The 24184-nt window shown below is 40.5% G+C and overlaps 1 protein-coding gene across 1 annotated transcript in view; it reads left to right on the top strand.

The window, feature by feature from the left end:
- fstl4 (follistatin-like 4) overlaps positions 1 to 24184 on the top strand; it is a 301753-nt gene that overhangs the window by 113947 nt on the left and 163622 nt on the right. The window contains exon 4 of the mRNA XM_033646324.2: positions 8049 to 8291. Coding sequence (XP_033502215.1) covers positions 8049 to 8291 — 243 coding nt within the window. The remainder of the gene's footprint in view (positions 1 to 8048; positions 8292 to 24184) is intronic.

Below are 24184 nucleotides of genomic sequence, written 5' to 3'. Positions count from 1 at the left end.
TAAATTAAACAAAAAAATAGACGAAGGAATCTTAATTCTGGTCAGCAGCATGGTAAAGTCTTTGTACACACAGTTTAAAATATTTTGTAAGAGTTTTAGCTGAAAATGTAAACAAAATAACTAGACAAAACAAAAATTTAACTGGTCATTTTATGGACAAATTTTAAACACAGTATTTTACTTCTGCTGTTTTTCCATCAAAACAATAGCAAAAGATGTACTTCAATGACATTGTGGAGTAGCATTGTCTTCACTGTAACACATCAACCGTTGCCAAGGAATATTATGTCAATATAATTATTCTTGTCGTCTTATCGGCCTCTTGTCTAATAGTTCACCGCTTTGGTCTCGATTGAAATAGCTCAACAACAATTGGATGGAATGCCAGGAAATTTTGTAAAGGCATTCATGGTGCCCAGAGGATGAATCCTAATGACTCTGGTGATGCTATGCCAACCTGGTCTCAATCTGAAGTTGTCAAAATCCAGCGCTAAGGTAGTGAGTTGCGGTGTCAGACATTGATGAAAAAAAAGCCGACCTTTAATGTTGTCATGATACACAGCCCATCACTGTTATAGTTTGACAGTGTTCTGCGGTGTCAGGGGGAAATGCTGGGGCCCAAGAAAGAGGAATATAACTAGGTAATAGTGTAATAGAGTAAGTGAACTAATCATTCACTGGCATCAAATACTTACTCTTAAGACATTTTTGATTTTTACAACACACAGAAAAAAGTGTCTCTCCCTTCAGCATCTCATTCAGACTGTTTCTGTTTAGGTACAGGGACAAGAACATGAAGTCTGATATGAATTTATCATGCTCTGCTTGTTGTTCAGGTCCTTTCTGACAGTCAGGACTAAAACTCTTTGTACGTTGGTGGATAGTTGTGTGAGGGTTGGTAGTCTTTGAAGGTCGCAGTAAACTTTATGTTCATTTCCTGTTCTACATGAAATGTGCCAGTATGGGAATAGGAGTACTAAAGCACTTAAAGAAAATGTGGTAGTTGAATATCAGTCATTGATTATATTAGTTAATATGCTCAGCCAATGGATTTACAGGTAGGATACATCAATGATTTCAACTAAAGTTTGCTCTGGAAAAAAGTCATGGGTAAAATTTGAAAACATTCTGAATTCTTACTGTAAAAAAAAGAGGGCAAAATTTGTCTACCTAAAAATAAACTCTGCAGTATATTGTTTCTCTGCTTATTTGTATTCCAGTTTCCATTCTGTTTGTTTGCTCAGGAAAGTAACATCATTTTGGGTACAATGCAGCAAAAAATGGACAGTTTGTTCTTATCTGTGTGTATGCCACAGCATATCTCACCTCGCACCGAGGGCTGCTGTTGTCCATTGATATTCCAGCTCAGCGTGCATGTCAGAAGCGCTTTGTCCGACTGCGCGACACAGGGGAGACAGTGTTTGACGGCGCGTCTCTGAATTTAATTATCTACAGCTGCTTTAGAGCAAATAGAATGATCTGTAGGATCAGCAGATGTGACAGAGCTTTTCTAAGGCTGCAAAACACATATACATAAACACAAATTCTTTATACACATGCACACCGTATCTGTACACATATACCCACACAAGTGAAATGAAAAGATGACACAAGGACACTTTTGGGGCCGCACCACATCTAACAAAAGCTGTCTGCTGGCGGAAAATGTCCACTCTCTGCTTCTGTAAATGTCACACACTGATATCCTGAAGGGTTTGTGACGGAAGCTTCTGTGTTTCCATGGATCAGGGCAGTTTATAACACGGTATTGCTGGAGGCAGCGAGTCCCACATCAGCAGGGCAAATGTTCTTCCAGTCTAATTAGTAAGAAGCTCGGCAGTGTCCCTCTGTCTCTCTGAGGAGAACGTATCAAAAACAACAAACTCCCCCTCTGCGGAGCCGGATTAAATGCAAAATAAATAAAGTTTGTTGTGATTGCCTTTAAATGTTAAATGGATTTAAAGAGCTTGGGAGTCTAGCCTCAGGTATAAATATATTGAGGCATATTTTACTTGCTAAATAGAGCAAGGGTTTAGACATAAGTGCTTTGCCTTCAGAGTGAAGTGACATATATTGACTCGGTCTTTTTCTCTGCCTGTGTGTGCGCTGTGTTCTTTCTGCCAGCGTGCCGTACAGTGCATATGTGATTGTGTACAGATTGTGTGCCTCGCTCTGGATTCAAATTACCAATGGCTTCATCACAATGATACAGCGAGGGCTGAGACTGACAAGATTGTAGCTTCTCCCGACAAATGAAAAGGCAGTCAGTGAGGCAGACAGTCGTGCTGTGCCTCCAGTTATGCTCTCATCCACTTAGGCTTGCATAAAAGGAAATGAAAGGGGAAACTTATCTTTGTCTGTCTAAAAATGTCAGGAAGATAAGGCAAAATGGTCTTTACACTTTTTACAAATCCCTCATGTTTCCATGCAATTATCGACAGTGTTCCCTGCAAAACATGTCCTGGAAGTCTCTGATTATACTGGACAATGCCCCGTCTCAATTTCCCTGTAGCCCAGCAGAGCTCAGCTCCAGGCGGGTATTGACAAAGAGAGCAAAGAGACAGTGAGAGGATACACATGCACAGCAAATAAAGAGAACAAAGACAGTGGACCCAATAAAGAATAAAAGAGACAGAACTAGAGTGACAGGATGCAAGGCTTGACACTGGATGGTCAGCCTGGCATTGTCTTGGCACTGCAGAGCGTCTGAACTTGTAAGAGCCATTTATAAGCACTGTGCCTGCAGCTTAGACAGGGAGGATTATCAAACGACACTTTTAGCCTCTTAAGCAAGCCACAATTGCAGCCAGCATGGCCAGAGAGAACATGAGACAAAGGACTTACAGCGAGGATGAAGGGGAGCCCTAGGACTTAGCTAAATGTCAGGCAGTTTGTGTATTGTAGATGGAACTTTTATGCGCTATTGTTTCTGTTGTTTGAATGGCTGCTGCTCATGTACTCTTTTCTCCGAGCAAAATGGGAAAGGGCAAGGGGGTTGATGGAGTGAAAGGAGAGGCAGGGAGGGAGAAAACAAGAGGAGGAAGAAGGAAGTAGAGCCACCGGTGGGTAACTGCTGCTGGACGGTTGTTGCTAAGCGTTTAATCTCCCACGCTTGGAGAATACAAACGATCTTGTAATCGTCCCCGACCTTGACATGAACAGCAAGGTCGCAAGGGAGCCGGGCTACTTTGCATTTCCCACAGATGCTTTGCCGAGACACGCAGAACAATTAGTAAACTGGATGAAAAGGAATTGAGTCTGTCTTACTCCACTCCTCCTCCTGCGTACCCCGCGTGCTCCTCTCGGGGTAGCTACCTGGCACATCCCCAACCTCACTGCTTCTTCTGGCAGATTCCAAAAAACTTAATTATGATACAGAAATAGTCAGTGCTACTAGGGTCGGGTGATGTCTACTGAATTAGTCTGACAATGCCCACAGTTAAATTACATACTCAAATTTGACTCAACCCGTAAAGTGGCAACTAAATGCATTTTATTAGCACGATTATGAGGACTGAGACAAGGACAGACCACCACAGGATGTGTGTGTGTGTGTGTGTAAGGTGTAAGGTGGACTGTTGTATGCATTACTTTTTCATAATAATAAGTTATTAATAGCTTACTCTGAGCCCTGCTTTGTCACTGCCTGCTGGAACCCGTGATATTTATTTGCCAGTGAATTGAAAACAAGCAAACGACAAACTTGGTTCACTTAAAGAGGTGCCTCCTCGCCTATCAGGAAGCGAACATTGCATCTAGTACTCTAAATATGGATCTGACCTCAACCCTTCCACACTGAAAAGCTGAGCACTCTTAATTTCCCTCATCAAAGCTTTGAAGTGGCCTATTACTGTAGGACATCTTAGAGGTGGCAGGCTCCAAATTTAGGGGTAGATGCTGGCTGATTTCTGTTAGTTAAAGCAACCATTGACTCATTGAGCGAGCAGCCAGTTGAATTGCAACGGGAGGAACTGAACAGTTGGTTACGGTGATGCATGAGTTCTTTGAGATGAGTAAGTCAGGGCATTAACAGATGCCTTTTTTTAAAGTGATAACTATAAGTGCAGTGGAGTTAGTAAATTTCCAAGATCTCCAACTTTGCAAGCAGCCAATTGAATGAGTGCAAAGACACAAAACAGTACCATCGCAGCAGAGTGTGATACAGAACAAAACTGTAGAAGAGAAAGAATACAATTACATATTACCAATGTGTTTGAAATACACAAATACAAGCTCTGAAAGTATTTTTATTTTTTTTTTTTTTTTTTTTTTACAAAATACATCTTCAACTACATTTTTTTTTTCTGGCTAGTGAAATACAAATTGCAAAATATTTAAAGTATTAATTTAAAATGCTGCCCATCTCTGCCCTCGACTCGGTGTTGGTGAGGGGAGGACCTCTAAACCACAGCGAAGGGGCTCAGTGGTCGATGACTGCTAGCCATTGATGATTAAATTGTTCAGTGGCCCAACCCTAAATGCTACGATGTTAGATAACACATTCAGGATGGGACAATCCATGATTTTATTGCAGATTGCAGTTAAATAACACCCACAATAAGTTGATCAGGGTGAATTTCCATTATCCGGATAGTTGTGAATATCGTGTTCAGCAGCATCTAAAGACACTGCCGGGCAACCAACACTAAAAGAGACTCGGCAAAAACAAGCTGCATACACACCAACCTTAAAGAATACAACAGATCAGAATCAAGGATTGTCAGATTTTGCTGTTTTTTCACTGTAAATGATGTTAGCTACAAAAGATGTGTCTGTGATGCAATAGAAATATTTGTTTTTTAACAAAATGTTAGTTAAAGTGATTCACTGGGATAATATCGCAATTATTTTGGCCAGAATACCCATGGTATGAAATTTTTATATTGTTGTTGTATTTTATTGAGTGTAGGGCTCCAACTCTTCGCTTGATCGTTAGGTTTAACGTTTCAGTTTACAATCATATAAAACAGAATGAAGAAGAAAATGTAAAAGGCTGGATCCAGGACATGTTTTTATTTGATATATAACTGAAACGGTTGATCATTTGTTGAAATTGTTTTCAGTTTATCATGTTTGATGACTAATTAATGGATGAACTAATTGTATCTGTGTGTGTTTGTATTTGATAATGTTGCCTGTGTTTGCAAGCACAGATGTTGCGTATGCTTGCCTGCATACTGACACCTCAAAGTGAGTAGGAGGGTGCTAGTGCATGAATGTGTTTTTTTGTGTGTGCGCAGGCTTGTGTGCCTCTGTGCTTCGGCCCTGAAATCGCCTTTATGTAATTAAGGGACTTTTGTCCTCCGACAACAGCGCATTACCTCTATTATTGAATATGCTGAGAGTTGAGATATGATTATACTGCGGGCAAATTCAATTTCTGTTTTCAGCAGTTTGATTATAAAAGCCTGGACTGGGCTCTGTTTAAGTTAAGCCAGTATGGTTTTAGCCTTACTCCACAGAGGGATAATAATTGACCTGACTCAACCTCAAAACAGCATCAACACAATGGCCACCAAGTCCCTGTTGGATGTGTATTCATTTCCTTGTAATGGTAAAACAGCTTTCATAGTGCCCCATAGCTGAAATGTAATGTTACCAGCAGCAACTTAAGCTTTGGTTTTAAGTGTTTATTTCTTCAGCTGTAAGAAATATGATTTCATTTTCACCATTTTATGGTGGTGTTTTCTGGACATCGGGTTTATTCATGTGGTGCATCTTATTTCCCACAGTGCTGCAGCCAACAGTCACCTCCTTTGTGTTTACCCTGGTTTCCATGGCAAATAACATCAAAGGTTGAAAAAAACAAAACAAAAAGGAGGCGGACAGAGTGCTTGAAATTTCAAAGATGAAACAGTGCTAAAACTCAACTGGGTCAATTAGGGGTGAAGCTTTGCTTTTACACCAAAACTTCACATTTTTTCATTTGATCTCAGAACAGTACATTTTGAAGGATAAACATCCAGCCACAGGCCTCTGGCTGCAATTCTTAAAAAAATTCAAAGAGTTCTTGACATTTGTATGTTCTGCATCACGGACAGTGTTGTGTGGGAGTGTAGGGGTGAAGGAGAGTGAAAACTCTAACACAGCCACAAAAGAAGAAAACCGAGGAAGGGAACTCGATGTAGAACAAATAGGCATTCCAATAAATTTATTTGCATGTGAAAATGTATTTATTTACACATATAACACAAAGCTATCATTAATCTTTAATCAGCAAACTCTGAACTGAAGTTGCTCCTCTGATAATGAATACAGTACAATGTAGGTGCCCGCGTAGGAGTCGTTGATGCTTGTTAATATTGACTGAGCTTTCTCACAATCACATAAATAATGTGTAAACTTGGGAAAGGTTTTCCAATCAATTCTTTGTCTAATTTATTACCACTGGCATTTGCCAGATGGGTTTGAGAGGCACCAGATGCCCTGCACATACCTGTTTGAGCATGTTTTTTTTTTTTTCTGCGATAACCCCAAGGCACGTGTGCCCATAAATCCAAGCGTAAGATCGCAACAAGAGAGGGAGGTCCCGGTCAAGCTCATGGAGTCAGGGAAGATCAATCCCAGGTGGAGCGTCTGGCTGGATCAGCAGCTTTTTGGCTTGCTTTAAGTGCAAATAGATTAAATCAGGGGGAAGAAGAAGGTGTCCGAGGCAGTGAGTGGTGATGATGGGGATGCTGGCGTGTGCATTTGTGCACGCGTGTGTGTGTAGCACAGGAGCTGGCACAAGCAGTGGTTGTTCTAAAGATGGTGAACTGTGTGTGTGTTGCCAGGTAAGTAAGGCAGAAAGTTTAAGCTCAACTGCACCCACGCACTCAGTATGCATATCTTTGTGAGTTTGTGTACGGATGTACACATGTATGTGTAGATAAGTGCTGAGGGGTGTTAATGAGGACACCTGGCTGTTAGCTTTTGAAAGTTCATTTCAAAAAAAGGTTTCTCCTTGTTAGCACCATCTTATAACTGTGATCAGGACTGGAGGTGTTTGGCTTGAGTTTGCGCTTTTTCTATTTCTGGAGCATACTTGTCTTCATCTTGTTACCATGTTGGAATTGATGTGTTTTCTTTGTTTCATTGTACCTGCATATCTAATGCACTTTGTGTTTGCATTAGGATAAATGTAAGTGTTGTTTGATACTTAAAAACACCATTTGTAGTGGAATTATTTTATATTATATTACCTAAGTGCTTTTCCTGAATAAAATGCTACTCCTCACAGGTTAACATTTTTTAAATAATGACATAACACCAAATTAAACGCTCAGAATTGCTCCTGGACGTGATATCATAGTGGTAAAATATTGATGTTCAGTATTTTATTCTTCCTGTTCAAAGTCTTAATTCTACATACTGCTGCTGCTGCAGATAAGGTCTTTGGTTAAATAGCTGTTATGCCTGGCAGAAGAGGGGGCCAAGGACCTTGATACTGCCAGCAAGTCTGGGTATACTGCATTATAATTAATGCAATTATAATGTTATTGAATGTGTTACTGAACCCTAACAGCATCTTTCATTAGAGGCTGATGTGGGGCCCCGAAACCAAACAAACTCAACATAACTGAAAAGCCAAATAGTGATGAAAAATACTTGTGAATTAGTTTCAGAGTCCTAAATGTAGGTCTGTGTAGTATGCAGCAAGGAAACCACTGACATTTTTGAACAATTACACTATAAAATCCAAATGAGTATGAGAAAAGTATTTTCTATTGTGGCTTTCAGGAATGAAGGGCGCCCACTGGGTGCTGTTTAGGGGTAGTTTCATATTTTACGTTGAATTTTGGTATTTTATCCTCAAATAAAGTAAATCTGCTGGATATGCACCAGCAAAGATGCAACACTTTTGTCTGTCATCCTGAAATTTGAGATCTGAGCTGGTGTATTTCACATGATGCAGCTTTGGCTGATCTCTTCCTTGAAGCTGACATTAAATAAAAGTAAAACAGTGTATACAGAAAATTGCTTTCTTTTCTTATACATTTTTTATAACCTTGCTTTTTGACTTCTGCTCCTTTCCTAAATATACCCTTTCCTCTCTCTCGCTCCTCCAGCCCTCTCTGACCCAGACGGAGGTCCCTGTCGTAGGACTTACTGCGGACGGGGTCGGCAGTGTGTGCTGATGGCAGAGACCGGCCGCGCTGAGTGTGTTTGCCAGGAAAAATGCCGGCCCTCCTTTGTGCCGGTGTGTGGCTCGGACGGCAGATTCTACGAGAACCACTGCGAGGTTTACCGCACCGCCTGCCTGGAGAGGAGACGGATCTATGTGGTGCACAGCAAGGACTGCTTCTTCAGAGGTACATGCTCGACTGTTACGCTGATACACTGACACCGCAGACAGCCGCTACACACAGTGAAAAAGATTTAGTCCGACAAGTTATGTGAAGGTTTCGGCAGCAGCTTGTTGAAACAGGCCAATTAAGTGGGATACTGGAAGTAAGTTAAATGGAAGATTTAATCCAAGTAGTTGCAAAAAAATGAATTAATTTATTTTAAATATATTTTGATACCAATATCTTAATATGAAATAGCTGTTTCATAAAGAAAATGCTGCATGTGATTTAGGTAAATTATTGAATTTGAGACTAACTGGTATCTAATGAAATTATTACTGTTATGAATCTGGAACAGTTTTCTTGTTTAACCTCCTAAGACAAAAACAGTCGGGTTGGGAAACATCTTTTAGGTTGTTAAAATGTTCACTTTGTTTTAGTGCAGCTGCTGGAACACAGGAACACAGTGATGCTGCGCAGGGGCTGTTTGTCTTTGATGCCTGAGTGTGGTACAGGTTAACACTTTTGATGCTTTCTGTGAGCCAAAATTGCCCTCATATGATGTTCTGATACCTGTGAGGCATACATTTGAAGGCAGCAGTGGGGCTTTGACTGTAGTTTGATGTTGAAACACTTAAACAGAAATAGAGTTGTACAAACAAACAGAGCAATTGTTGTGTAGCATGTTGCCATCTGTCAAGCTCTTGTCACGAGCATCAATCACCGTGGAAATCACGCTGTGTCTGTCAGCCACCCATCCAATCGAGATGAGAGAATAAAATCATTTGTAGTTTGGCACTGAAGGCTGACGCTCAGGGTCAAGTTTGTCTGGGAAACCATTGCTAAGCGCCGGCATTGGCACTCAGACAGTAAGCATTTTTATCAGTTGCTATGTTCACCTCCTCTGTGTGCTCTGCTGCTGTAATCACGCTCCGTTCAATTAAAGTCAGCGCACTTACTTGGCAGTTGGTCCAAATCACAAACACTGGCATCTAAATCATTTTATAGTGGCACCCTTAAAGTTGATTTAATGATCAGTGTAGTTGTGGGATTTTAATGATGCGTTTTCATTGAGAACGTAAACAAAGTTAGATCAGTGTACAGATGTCATTAACAGGGTTTTCGTACCGGGATCTCATCCAAGAATTTACACGTCTTGTTCTTTAAGCTCATGCTGACATTTAAGTAATATCATATAAGAGGGAGAACTGTTATAGTGATTGTCATCGTGGCTGTGATTCAGTCTAAAGCACAAGGCTGCAGGCATGCTGATCTGTCAGTACAGCAGCATGACCTCGAGTGTGATATTGCTTTTATACATCAGTTCAACAAGAGCCATTTCTTTGTTAGCAGTAATAAGCGACAGCAGGTTATGATTTGTTTGGTTATTTAATCATTTATTTGGCTCCACCAACACAGATAGTTCAGCAGCTGGACTGTTGCCAAGCAACACAAAACATTCCTGCACACTGGCTTGCTACTTTGTGTAGGTCTACACTTTACTGCAGGCCAGGGACCAGTTACAGAAAACACCTTAAGTTTCCTCTATTTGTATGACACTTGATTTGCTGCTTGATTTCTCCTTAGCTGAAGGACTTACACAGTTGCACAGAATCTCTATAAAGGTTTCCTTTGTGAATGAGAAGCAACACAAGTTTCCATGGAGATTGTTTGTTTGCTTGAACTCATGCTTGTGAAGCCTGTTGTCATCTCACAAAGTTGGCTAATAGTTAGATAATGAAACAATAGCAGAAGAAAAGAAGACAAGAAAAACCATATTGGTCAGAAGAGGAACAGATTATACATCTGGAGGAATGTAATCTTAGAAGGCACAAACTACAAAGTAAATTTGATCCCCAAATACCAGAAAACAGAAAATGACTGTTGGAAGAAATTGCAAAGAAAATTAATTCGATCAAATCAAAAGTGTAAAATCAAAAGCGTATCCATCGGGTTCTCCTGGCTGCAGAATACTCATCTCAGGGTGTGTTAGTTTTTTTTTTCATTTATCACCATAAACTCGGTTATGTTGCATTTAAGATAGAGTCACAGGTACCTTAAGTTTTTTTTTGCCTTACTTTGGTTGCTAAGGTCTTTTGTGCAACAGTAAGGAGAAAATCGTAAATACTTAAGTAAACATTTTAAGGAAACCTTAAGGAGAAGACTTAAGAGTGTTTGGTGTAACCAATTTTATTATGAGGAAACCTTAACTAGGACTTTAAGTAAATCTTAATTTAAGGTGTTTTGTGCAAGCGATCCCAGGTACTTTGCATCATCTTACAGTTATCTGTATGTTTCCATTAATTGTGCAACATCCAGTAATTAAGAGTCTGTTGACGGTCACTATGGTGTGATGAGTTGATGTTAACATCTTAATCAGACAATAGGTTGCAACACCTGCTGATGTCATACGAGCACACCTGCAGGTTTGCAGTGAAGTATCCAGGCGCCTTTCCTTACCTTCGCCCTTTTCTGATGACCATTGACAATTTACTTTAAGCTGACAGTCAGCTGATTGTATGACTGTTTCTCATCAGTCACACACCAAGCACAGCCAATTAAATATGCCTTTCTATTCACTGATAGCTGCCACACCAATGCTGCTACACTCCGCTGCCGCCGCTGCTGCTGGCAAAGCTTTACCTCCACCACCCCAGCCTCCACCTTTCTAATTCAGCTTGCTTGGACCCACTCACATATCACCTCTGATAATGGTTTATTCATTTAAAAACACATTGTGCTCGTTTAGCACACTATTTCATGTAGTTTTTATCTGCTGGAGGGTCGCGTAGGGGAGCCTAGCGTGACAAAAATAGGAGAGCTGCGTAAAATAGAGAGTTGTCGCGCGACAGACGGTGGTTGTCGCGCCGCTCCCGTTGTCGGTGCAGCTGCTGTAATTGATTAACGGGGGCGAGCTGCTACGGGACTCGCGCTGCAGTTAACACTGCTAACAACACGACTTAATGTCTGTGCACGTGTTGAGCTTCCAGCTATGTTAATACATGATGAGTTAGAGTTGTTTGGACCACTTTTGGACTTGTTTGCCCACATATTTGTACCGAGAGGTCTTTGGATCCGTTCTGCTACTACGTCTGCTTCTTCTTCTTCTTCTTCTGGCGGACCAGGTGCGTTAAGTGCATCTTTACAATGCATACCGCCACCTATTGCACCGGAATTGTAATGACAAGCTACATTCACAGACAGTGAGTCCCATTATAATGTGTTCATGAGCAAGGTCGAACAGGTAGCGCCAAAAGCAGAAAAATCTATATGTGGCGGAGATAATTTATTCATGGCACACCGCCACAGATAAATGAATGTATGGGAAACACTGCATGCTGCTTGTCTTATCCAGGGAGCACCTCAAGAGCCAGCGCCGAACATAACTGTATCTCCATTTGTTGCTATAAATGGTTAAATCTATAATGAATGTTCCTGACTGAATTAAAGTTAATGTAATTTACAGTTTAGAGCACCTGCTCGGCAGAGTTATACATGCATTGTTAAAAGTCCCCGTGCTGTTACACTCTATATCAGCACTCATGGAATGAGTCCAATCAAATTACTTGGTTGGACCTAACTGTTTCATAATTGTACGTATACATTCATATGGTTTGTCCACATATATGCTCAACATTTGAGACACTCCTCCCCTTTACTACCTCTACAACATCAATATCTTAGCACACACAAATCACCACTGGGTTACTGTGGATCACCAGCGCTCTATAGTAAATCATTAGCACCTCCACTCCTTGGCTATCAGTCATTAGCAGAAGTGCACTCTCAGCATGAACAGTCAGCATTATTATCCAACAAACAGCCCGGTAGTTTCATCGTGACATTGATTTAAAGTAACAGGACTAGGTAGAGCTTCTACTAGTATTCTTCAAACACAAAAACATTATTTTAAATACTTTTCTAGCAGTGGCTGGGAGTGAACACTTTCAGCTACTGCAAGCGTGCATATGTACAGTGTACCTGTTGGCATCTCCTCCTCTTTAAATTTAGTTTTCCAGGTCAGACTAGTATTAAATGCCTTTTATAATCCCTCAGGGTGTGGATGTTAAAATAGAAAGTAAGGCAATAGTTATTTAGAGTGCATGGTTTCACGTCAAAGCAGTGCAGAAAAACACTCACACACACACACACACACAAACATGGCAGCACTTTTAGTCATATCACATTAGGGAGGGAAGGATTCCTGGCAGACGCCACCATGCATAGCTAATCCACATTAGGGATGTTCAGTCGGCACATTAGGCTTAAACTCGAGATGTCTGAATGCAAACCAGCAGGAGATAGAAAATGTTGGAAATCAGTCAGATGTCACGGGAATCGTGTGTGTGTGTGTGTGTGTGTGTGTGTGTGTGTGTGTGTGTGTGTAATTGGGAAGTAATTATTGCACCTGACATACAAAGACATCATTGAAAAGCATGTCTCACATTGTGCACCGCGAGAGTCATTATCCACAATTTTTGTTTTTTAGTATAAACAACACAGGAACAAGAGAGGCGGCGCAGTGGTTAAGTCGTCTCTGGCTATGATGGCGTCCCTGCTGGCCTGCAGGTGGCCTTATTCCATTTTGTTTGCCTGACTTTCTCCTTATCTTCTCGCCGAATACTCTTGAAAATAACAACGGATCCTGGTTTGAAGTGTGTGTAACTCATCCAAACATTGATATTAGCTGCTGCAGGATGAGCCATCTCAAGACCTTTCCCTCTTTGCTCTATAAATGGAGTTTGTGTCAGTGTTTCGCTGCACAGCTGTTCCAGTACTTAGAGGTATAATTACCAAATAAACAAACAAACAAAAAAAAGACTAGAAAACCGATTGTTGCACTGGCATAACTGAAACATATTGTGTAGATGAAGCTCAAATTGTGTACAACCGTACACCTTTTGAATCTAGGTTTCTTTCTTTCACCAAACTAAGACTAGCTTAAATGCCTTTTTATCTCATCATAAAACACACTTTATTCAAATTTGAAAGAAACAAAATAAAACTCTCCAAACTGACTGTATAAAGATGGCCGACATGACAGTTCCCCCTGGTGGCTGACTGTATTATAAGTCATAAGCTCTGCCCCCTCTATGTTAGCGGATGGGACACGGGCCAAACTAAAAGGAATCAAAGTATACGACAATTTTTTCTCAAAGATTGTTTCTGTCATTTTAGATTGTTCTTATCACACTGATGTTTGTTTCTCTGACAAGTTTATCTTTAGTTAGTTATTTGATGCTAAAAAAGGGCGGGTTGAAGTCATGATTAACAGCTACGCATGCCAATTGTTATGCTTGGGATCAATAACACTGATCACAATTGGTTGGATGGGTGTATAGGCAGGATTTTCACACCATGGAGATCACTGCTGCACAGACTCTGGCTCCAAATGATGCCACAGTGCAAGACGGCAGCGACAGTTTCCGGGATATTTTGGCTTCATTTTTGTACAGTGGGAGGAAGCGCAGACATGTTGTCCATCTTTATATACAGTCTGTGGTTCCAGCAATCACCAACTTTGGTTTGGGCTGAACAAACCTTCAATTCACCAAGTCAGGTTTGAACATATGCTGGCTCTACTGATGGTTTAACCAGCTGTCTTACTCTGTTGCTGCTGGCTGCCCCTTCACTTGTGGGTCTGCTCCATCTCAGAGCGCACCACTTAATACGTAATGGTGAGGGCAGGGAAAGATGTTCAAATGGAATGTAATCTGTCAGCCAGTGGCAATCACGTAATTTACAGCTGACAGAACAAACACCACTTTTTGCCTCCAGGGCAAAAGCCATGGTAGTTTTCCTAGTTGACAAATAATTGCCTGAATGGACAGTAATATTTACAAAATGATATTATGTCAGCCTGAGTGACATTTATCAGTTCTCTGTCTTATCTTGTCTCTTGGTCACAGTGATGTATACGCCGCTCTCACTACTCAAATTTAGCAGCTTATCTGGCTGATCTGCCAGCTACGATGCCCCTCAAACGCTACACCAGCGTGGTAATAGTGTGGACCCAGTCCTTCAACGTTATCCCCACCAATTGCCGTCAGCATCTTTCTCAGTTCAGCTGCTGTTCCACAAGTAGAAACTGACCTTTGGTGACGTGTGTGGTGCACTAAATCACAGCAGTAAACCCGATGTACTGTAATACTGTGATGCCGCCCAAGCCTAGTATAGACAAACTGTCATTACTCACTAAGAGGTGTTTTGTTGTTCTCTCACAGTGTTGTGTTTTGATCAAATAAAATGAGTAAAGAGCAGATAAAACAACATTCCACCCTCCTTTTGATTTATGTTTTTCTCTTTTTATTTTATTCCAGAGTCCATGCTAGATAGCAAAGAAACTTTGTACTCTCTGAGACAAAGACCCTCTCAGATGAAAATGTCTCTCTTGGGTCCCTACAGCTATGCATTAAGAAGCTGCATGGCAAAATCTTTTGGGCTTTTTTTTTTTTTTCTAAATATCCTTTTAAATGTGATAAAACTAAAAGCTCTGCTCTAAAAAAGAAATTCTTTCATTCAGCTCAGAGCTATGGTTAAAGTCACAGAATTTGGCATGAACTTATGCAGGCTTTTATGTCATCATATCTGGATTAGTGTGATTCACTGTGCACAGCCCATCCAAAACTCCACTTTGGCAAAAGTAAGAGGCACCACATTTGTGTTGTGCTGACCTCCCTTCACAGCCTCCCATTTGTAGAGTTGATTTAAGGTTTTGTTTATTCAGAAAGCTTCAAATGGGTCGGCACGTAGTCACAACCTCCTCTGTCGCTGTTCCACTGCCAGGTCACTTAGGACATCTTGCTGTCGCTGCCTCAAGGCTGCAGAATAACATCCATCATTCACACTTTACACATCGAAAATATTATCTGCACGCTTTGCCGTCAAGGCTCACAAATTCCACTATCTTTATAATTTACACCGATACATTTCCTGGAGACAAGTACCCTTTAAAGTAAACTGCACAATAGATGGCTGACAACATAAACTTTTTCCATTTGCCTGACTGACTGTCACTGATCCCGTCTAATGTGGACATATTCTCAGAATCCTCCTACAGCAAATAACCCACAAAGATTGTTTTTTTAATTAAATTTCATGCAAGAAGCAAGAAGTTTCTATGATATGTAGTATCATTAGTTGTTCACAAGGTTCCACAAATCTGGCAGGTGACAAATTCAATCATCATCACCAAAATAACTGATCAGAGCTTGCAGATTGATTTGTCTTCTAGCTGCCTGCCTCAGTCCAACATATCCTTGTACACCGGTTTGTATGATATCTAAGGATTTAGCCCCCCACGATTGACGTCACATATGTAATGTCAAGTTACGTACTTAATGTAAACTTACTTAGGTTAGATTTAGGAAAAGAGACATGGCAACGATGTACCTTAAAAGACTTAAAGTTCCCACAGTTTAAGAGCTCCAAACACCAGTCTCCTGGGGGAAAGTCCTATGTTTTGTGACCCATCCACCACCCCAACCTGCCTCCTTATGCTAACTTCTTACTTCTTTACTTCCATTAGCGCATTGGTCACCTGCTCACAGGCTTCCCAATTCCTCTGGTTATACATGAATTACTGGCTCATGGTATATGTGAATTGTGGTGCATTACTTTTTGTAGGTATATGTACAAACAGCTCACGAGAACAATCTGCTCAATCAGTTTGCAATTTCACAAAGAACCACACAACAGCATGCTGCTCCAGCGTGTGATCTTAGGCAGCATGTCGGCATCGTGGTAGCACAAGAGGCGTGATGGGCATGACATAAAACAACAGCATCAACCTCTAGTGTGACATATAACATACGCGTCAGTGGTGCTTTCTAAACAATAGCAATGGAGTTAACATGGCAGTAACTGTCGTTTACTGTCTGTTATATGGCACATCCTCTGCTCTGAGGGTAAGGAGCTCCAGGAACTCATTGTTTTCCCAGTTTGCGGACATTTTTGGCAGCTGTTCCTGTTTTTCAAATTAGCTGCTAACTGCTACCACCTACTTTTTACATCTTAGCAGTGGGTCATAACACCTCATCAAAACATCACACACGCCGCCCATGATCTCTGATTTCTCTGCCGGCTGTCCCTTTTATCTAGAGCTCATTTCAGTGCTGTTAATGCCTGCGATGCTGGCTTTAAGGGGAGACAACTCTGTCCCCTGTTCTGCGATCCTCTGGCGAGGCAATGAGGCAGCATAATGGCCTGAAATTCACACATTAAAGAGGCAGAGGAAAAGGGGCTAGTTGACTTAGTTGATGTTTTTCAGGCTAAAATTTGAAGATTAAACTCATCTTAGAAGGTTTAGACAAGCTGTGTTAGGCGACTTCTGTCATTTTTTACTTTTATTCTGCTTTTACTTCCTGTATCCACCTTATTTTTCACGGAAACACGGAGGCAAAACAGAACGCAGCTTGCTTCCGTTTTTTTGTGCGACACTTCCGGTCCAGCACTCTTGACCACTGTAAATGGGAATCGCCTTGTTGTTTACCTTGTTGAGTTTAGCTATATATCATTTTTCACGTCACTCTATCACCGTTTAGACTAAGCTGATGTTTGTAAAGTCTATAAACACAATGATCGAACAAACGTTACTATTTCTGTGTGCACGTTTTGTTTGTAATTAATAACATGGTTATTGTAGATTAGCTGGGCTAACCGTTAGCTGTTAGCCGTTAGCGGTGTCTGTAACTCAATAAACGGTCTGTGAAAAAAATATTTTTTCTAGCGGATGTCTTAGTTACAACATGATTGAGCTAACTGGAGTAGTTTCATGTCGTATCCGACAACCGGAGGCTTTTAATGGATGACGATCCTGATGTTAGCTTTGCTGCTAGTGTTAGCTGTCCCTGTCAGCTGCAGCCACTGATGCTTTCTAGACATCGTGATTTCCCAAAACTGAATAAATACCACACACAGCAACACAAGACTGCTTTGCTAGCTCAATCATGTTGTAACGGCTGGATGGTTGATGCGTACATGCTGATTCGGGTGCTATCAGAGCCGATCCGCGCATCACTGTGGCTTAATAATCAACTCAGTCAATAAAAACAACCCGTCCTGTGTTAGGAGTGTATGTCGCTGACAGAAAGAAAGAAAGAAAAGGGAAAAAAAAGATAGAAAAGCAGCGTACACCTCACATATTTATTTCTCACAGTTGCGCACATGTTTGGCTGGCATGCAGAAGCACCGTCTGTGTGTTGAGGGTGCGAGCCGCAGGTTCAGCTGCTCAGGCAGAGAGGCTGTGTAGCCTGGTGTTTTTTCGCTGATTCGGTTCTGGAGGTTCTCTGCTGGTACACTGGAGATGGGGATCAAGCAGTTTGTCTCACTCGGGATAGATTGTGCTTTTTTGGTTCATAGTTTTTGATTGACGTGCGATTTATTCGCGTTTAGAGGGAATAAATTTCCGTTATAACGGAAACGTGGACACAGTTATCTATATAAAATACACAGACTAACTAACTAACTAACTGATTGGCTAACATAAACAACTGAAAATTGAAAAAAATTAGCTTGCACCGTTAGCTTCGGTAAGGGAAAGCATGAGGGAAAGCGGCTGACCAGAAGTCACGCACAAAAAAATGGAAGTTGATCACTATTTACTTCCGTGTTTGAAAATAAGGTGGCTACTTTATTGTGTAACATTAGATGTTTTTATATGAGTTTTACAGAAGTTTGCTTCTTTTCAATAAGAGAGGGTAGCTCTACTTTAGTTTTATGTTTTTAATTAGATCTTTATTTTACTTTTCCTCTGGCAGCGGGTGGAAACAAGGGAGATGCTTTAATGGTTCAAACCACTGTAGACCTGTTGAGACAAAGAAAGTCGCAGAGGTGAAAGAATTTACCACTTGACTATCTGTGGGTATGGAGATATTCCCTTTGATGCAGCCTCAAGGACACTGTAGCCTGCCTCTGACCTGATAGCACTGGTGTACTCAAATTGTTTGGAAATGGATTTGTGGTTTTTGACAGGCAGGAGAGGTGATTGCATATAGGGTGAAAAGTATGACTATAAACCTCTGGATAGGGCTCTTTGTTCTGCCCTGTCACTGGCTTCTTTGTATTTACACATAGTCCCTCTAGCTGGTGCTTTAATCCATATTGACTGAACAATGAATGCACACTGTAGAATATCATTAGAATAAGAATGGAAGAAGAAGAAACACTTCTAAAATACCATATTCACAAGTGAATAGTTAACTATTATACAATACTAAAAAGGACACAACAGTGTTTGGAACCAGATCAGGATGAACGGCTTTTCATTGCCACACCTTTTCAATAAGTTGAACTCTGTTTTCATTGCAGCACTTTCAAGAATTCTCTAAGCTACCTTAAGCTACTTTACAAAGACTCTGCTAAAGAATTAGCAAAGAAACTGCGAATGTATAACACGCACTAGAGAAAGTCACCATGTCTTCTTAAGAATGGCAAATTGATAAACAGCTTCAAAGTTATTTGACCCCCAAATGGCTTTAAAGGGGGCACATTGTCAATAAAAAAGACTGATAAGCCAGCTGCACTCAAACCTAATAACCCATTTAGATTGTAATTGCCAAAAGTCATAAAACAGGTTTTCCTTGAGGATGTCATCTGTTTTTTTCACCGTGTGAAAAATGACACCTGCTCTCATCAAATAATTGATGCCATAGAAATACCTTTTTAATAGAGAGACAGTGCCACCCTTTGACTATCCACTCTTTACCATGCAGGCAGTTAAAAAAGTCCATTTGCAAGTTTTCTGTCTCGTTTGTTGTAGTTGATTGTAAGTGCGTATGTTTGTTCTCTCTGTGTGAAGTTCAGTGATTTTTTAAGTTTCAACACCCACTGAATCTGAGAGTAAAATGCAAACACCCACACTGTGGCTTTGACATTGCTCAGTTGTTTAACTAGCAGGTTATGGAAGGTTATTTGACTCCACAACCAATCACTCAGCTAATTTGTGAAATAAGCATCACAAGCACAGATGTTTCACTTCTGACCCTGGCTTTGATTACGACCCCATCCCTCTGAAACCATTTGAAAAAGAACTAACACAGCTGATTAATTGCTTTCATCTTCCTGATGAGTGGGAAGCTCCAGCACAGGCAGACCAAACAGACATCTGCTTCCATTGGGTCATGTAAGGCGCTCAGCAGGGGTCTTTAATGTATCCCACTATGTGCACTTCATTAGGGACAAGAGGTCGTGACGCTGTTGACTTATAGTTCATACAGGGGATGTGTTCCTATCCAACAGATAGAACATCGTCATGAGTCTTCTCAGGGTCATATGTGTATCAGTTAGGACAGGGACAAATCCACTCGTCCATCCGTCTGATCTTTCCCCCGTTCAGTCCCTGATTCACAACCTTTGTGCCTCGTTATTCCATAAAACAAAGATTTTTGCTTCACTATCATCATCAGGGATTTATCTTGCTGACCCCTTGTCCACAGTCCTGACCCCCAGGTCCAATGCATCAAACCATCCATTATATTGTTGATTGTAGAGCTTAGTTGATCAGCTGAGGATTAATTGGCAGCCATTTTGATAATGAATTACTGCTTCAAGTCATTGTTCAAACAAACGAAAAACTTTTCTTTTTTTTTTTTTAAGTTTTTTTTTGTTTGTTTTTAATGTGAAGACTTGATGCTTTATTTAAAAAGTATTATTGCAAAAGTATTATTTATGTTACTAAATGATAGTAATACAAATATTTTCAGGTTTGGGACCATATAAATCAAAGATTTTGAAGATGTCATCTTGGAAATAATTAAAGGGAATTTTTTAAAATATTTTTTTACTTTTTTTTCAGACAAAACAATTAATTGTTTGATTTTAAAAGGAGCTGTAAAATTAATTGATAATGAGAATAACAGCTGCAAACCTTGCCGATTGACCGGCCAATATATTAGGTTATTCAAAAGGATCCTGAGTGATTGATTGAGCCATCATTGGTCTTCTTGGGACCCAAAAGCTGTAGCCAAATTTAAACAAACACGACAGGTACAGTGTTGTCAGAGATTATAATTCCCTCCCTTTTTCCGGCTTCCTCTATCCCTCACTTTTAGCCATCCATTATCCTTCAGTGTTAGCCGTGTCTCTCACGAGAGAGCCACCTCAACCATTCTGATTGCTTTCTATCATCCCACCTCGTTCTGTGGCAGCTGTGGTTATTGCATTAGCCATCAAAGCTGCCCCCCTCGTCTTTCTCTCTCCGCCCAATCTGCAGCCCGTGGCATCGCTCAGCCTCTGCCGTCCATCTTATTGCTCACTAACCCTCTGCCCCCTCCTGTGACTGAGGCCATTAACTCGGTCACACAAACACACGGCTCTCATAAGGAGGGTCCACTTTGTTGGAAGCTCGAGCCCTGCAGCTTTAGTTAGACACACAGAGGCTGGATAGGGTCACAGCAAGATGCTTTAAAAGGTGGCAAATGTGCCAGCTGTGTGTAGGCGCTTGGGTAGCACAATGGAATATATGTATTTTTTTTCTTTCTTGCTCTATCTGGGCCAAAACTTTGTAGGATTTGAATACACAAAAGTACTCTGTGCTATGGACAACTTTTGTTGTATGTACTTGTTCTCTCAAACTGACTGTGATGTGACAACAGCTACATGCTTCTTACACATTATGTAGTGAAAGTAAGTTGCAGTTCTGCTATATCACTGTTTGTGAAAATGATATGGTGGTGTTTGTCAGTATTTATACAACCTGTAAAACTTAAATCAACATCATAGTCAACTTAAACCTGAAAAACTATGAGTTAAAGAAGTTGTCCAAGTAATTTTCCTTCATTGTGATGCTTATGAAGCCTGTCTTATTATATCCTGAAGATAGTGACTAATTTCTGGAAAATTCTTAGAACCAACTAGTTTGTATTTTTTAACGGTATATTTGTCTTAAGAAAATAACACTTTCATCATTCAGTAACAGGCAAAAAGTGCTTGATTCGTTCATTTTATTTTAACTTACATACCTATCAGGTGAACAGCAGTGACTCTGTGGTCCATTTACAGAAAGCCAAACTGTCTTTGGTATAAATGACCAGTTAAGGGGGATTTATACTTGTGTGGCAGACCCTATGCTGTAGCCTATGCACATGGCCTATGCCATTGCGAGCCTTTACACGTCCAAAACACTAGTTGGCGGCAGGGTTTCTGTGAAGTGCTGTCAAGTTTAGTTAATTCAAAACCCACCCAAAACACACTTAAAACATGGCTTAATAGAGACAGTTTTAAACACAAGTACACACATTGGCTTCACTATAACTCACAGCATTCACAGACAAAGTACTTGACTTTTGCTGGATACATTTTCCCCACAAATACAACAAGCTAATGTTTTTAGCACAAGCCTATGGCATTTTACAAGGGTATTTATAGGGGTGTCCTGGTGGCTCACACAATAGAGTGCCCACTGTTAAGGCTGAATCCTTACTTCAGTGGCTCAGGGTCAGGTTTGGACTGTGACCCATGCTTCATGCCATCCCAGTTCTTTCTCACTGTCAAAAATGTGTAGATGTAAAAAATGTATATGACTGATTCGTTTTGGTGTGTACACTGTGTGATTAGAGCATGACCTGCTTGAGTTGTTCGGACTCTTCAGTTCATGTTCATTACCCTGGTTTATTCTGCTGCACCCTATTAAGTGACACAGTTCAGAGCTACACCACAGTGGTTCATTTTTAATGCTCACAAACTAAACTGTTAGCCTAGCATCGACACACCAATTAATGTGGATGCAAATTAGTCTGGAACCTCTCAGTTCATTTTTACGATTTCTAAAGGGCATCATCAACAGCCATAGACCAAAATATCCCTGCATGCAATTGGATAGACCTACAGCCAATCAAAGCAAGAAAACATGATGTACCACCACAATATGCAGAGATGAGCTGTGATGGTGCAGTGTCAACATGCCTGTGTACAAGTGTTGCCGTTTTCTTACTTCTCACTGCTCACCGTAGTGTCCCTGGTGTGAGGCTGTGTTAGCCATAAATAAAGTCATCACATATTTTGTGTAAAGCACAAAGGTGGGACTAGATGCACCTGCCAGAGCAAATAAAACATGAGCTTGCGGATTTGTGTGTTTCCCATGCTACTAAACTGTTTCAGCAGGGGTGCAAAGTTGCTTAGGGCACATAATGCACCATTGGATCAGAAGTTGCTGTCCAACTCTCTGTTAGGTTAATAAGAACTAAAGCTGGGCTGAGCTACCAGGTGTGACATGTCCACACACAAACACAAACACAAACACACACACACCTAACACCCTCCAGGCCTCCCCTGACAGCCCTTTATTTGTTACAGTGGTCTTATTAACGAGCAGTCCAACTATCCCCATCTTTCTTTTCATGTTTTTTTTTTCCCTACACCTTTCTCCTCATTTTCTCTCCTCAGCGGTCACGTGGGTCTTACCTCATTAAGTTGATTTCATCCCCACAGATTCATTACGGTGAAAGTATTTACCATATGAAATGGATGCCCTGTCCCAGATAGAGATGTCCCCTGGTCCAGCTCTGGTCCCCTGCCTCATAAACATCAGTCTCCCCTATGAAAATAGAAAGCTCTCTTTGTCCACTGATGTCCCCTGCTGTTGTGGTTGTGGGACATCGTCAAGGATACTGCGCCAAAAGAACACTGTTTTCCTATCGGCCATGGATAAGGCAGTAGCCCATACGCTGATCAGGCTACACCTGGAATGGTTTTCAGCCAAATAGAAATTGGATTTTGGATTTTCTGATGTCCACTGGATAAATTGGCTTTTACAGAAAACAAAGATCATTTCTTCAGGGAATTGATTAAAGCCTCTGAATTATTTAGTTTTTCATTTTTTTAACTTTTTTTAATCAAGTCTCACACTTCAAACTAACAAATCTCTAATATTAGTTGGTGTCAACATATAAGTATAGGTGCTTCACTTGCTGTCAGCACTGAATGATAGCAAGAGGCCAAGCACTTCAATCAGCCCTTCTCTGAATGGTGTTTACTCCCCACTTGTAAGACACACATTTGTATCTTGCTTACATACAAGTTTGTCAAGGGGAAGATTTCTCACAATGTTGACATCAGGATTTTATCTATGAAATTATAGGCCCTGCATGCAGCTGGCTGTCATTGAGCGTCTATAGCTGACCATCTCCTGTGACTTCTGCATGTACAGTATCATTTGCTCTAATCAGGCCTTGATGATTTCACCTGTTTATACCTCCTTATATTCAAGTTCCACCTTTTCTTTTTCGGCTTCCACAAGCAAATAATCATAGGCAGATTAGCCCAGTTCAAGATGAGTAAAATAGTGTCACTTTTAATCAGACAGAAACATTTTTTGGGGTTTCAGTGACGCTTTTTGGATTACAAGTACAGACTCCTGACTCCATCTTTTGTAGTATTTTTTATGTCTTAAACTCAAGTAAGAACCAACCATATCCAACCCTTTTTAACAGGGATGCACCAATTGTGACATTCTGGGCTGTTACCAACACAGGCACCAACATTTAAAGCAACAACGTGACCTCTACCAATGTTTGTTGTTGTTTTATTCCTGCTTTTGTGAAAGAGAAACATAGAATTCTTAGTTATAGAAAAATAACCTAATAGCCTTCATTGCACTACCTTTAAATGAGCACAGATTCAATCATACAAATTTATGACACAAACTTTAATATAACCTTTCACATGAAAGGCATCCAAAGCCTTGTTAATATAAGGTAATATAATACCGTAATTACTAGGGCTGTACCCAAATATTTGGATATCCAAATATTCGTTTCTATGGGTAGGCATTCGTTATGAAATTTTGGTATTCGATATTCGATTTTTTTTTTTTTTTACCTTTTTTTTTTTTTTTAACATTTTTTTTGGTGCTAAATGTAGTCTTTTTGTTGTTGGTAAATGTAGGTTATCAATAAAAATCAAAACTTTTAAATTGCATT

This window comes from Epinephelus lanceolatus, chromosome 11, assembly GCF_041903045.1.
Source record: "Epinephelus lanceolatus isolate andai-2023 chromosome 11, ASM4190304v1, whole genome shotgun sequence".
NCBI classification, from domain to species: domain Eukaryota; kingdom Metazoa; phylum Chordata; class Actinopteri; order Perciformes; family Serranidae; genus Epinephelus; species Epinephelus lanceolatus.
Note: the sequence above shows the minus strand (reverse complement) of the source record. Positions and strands in the feature narration are given on the sequence as shown.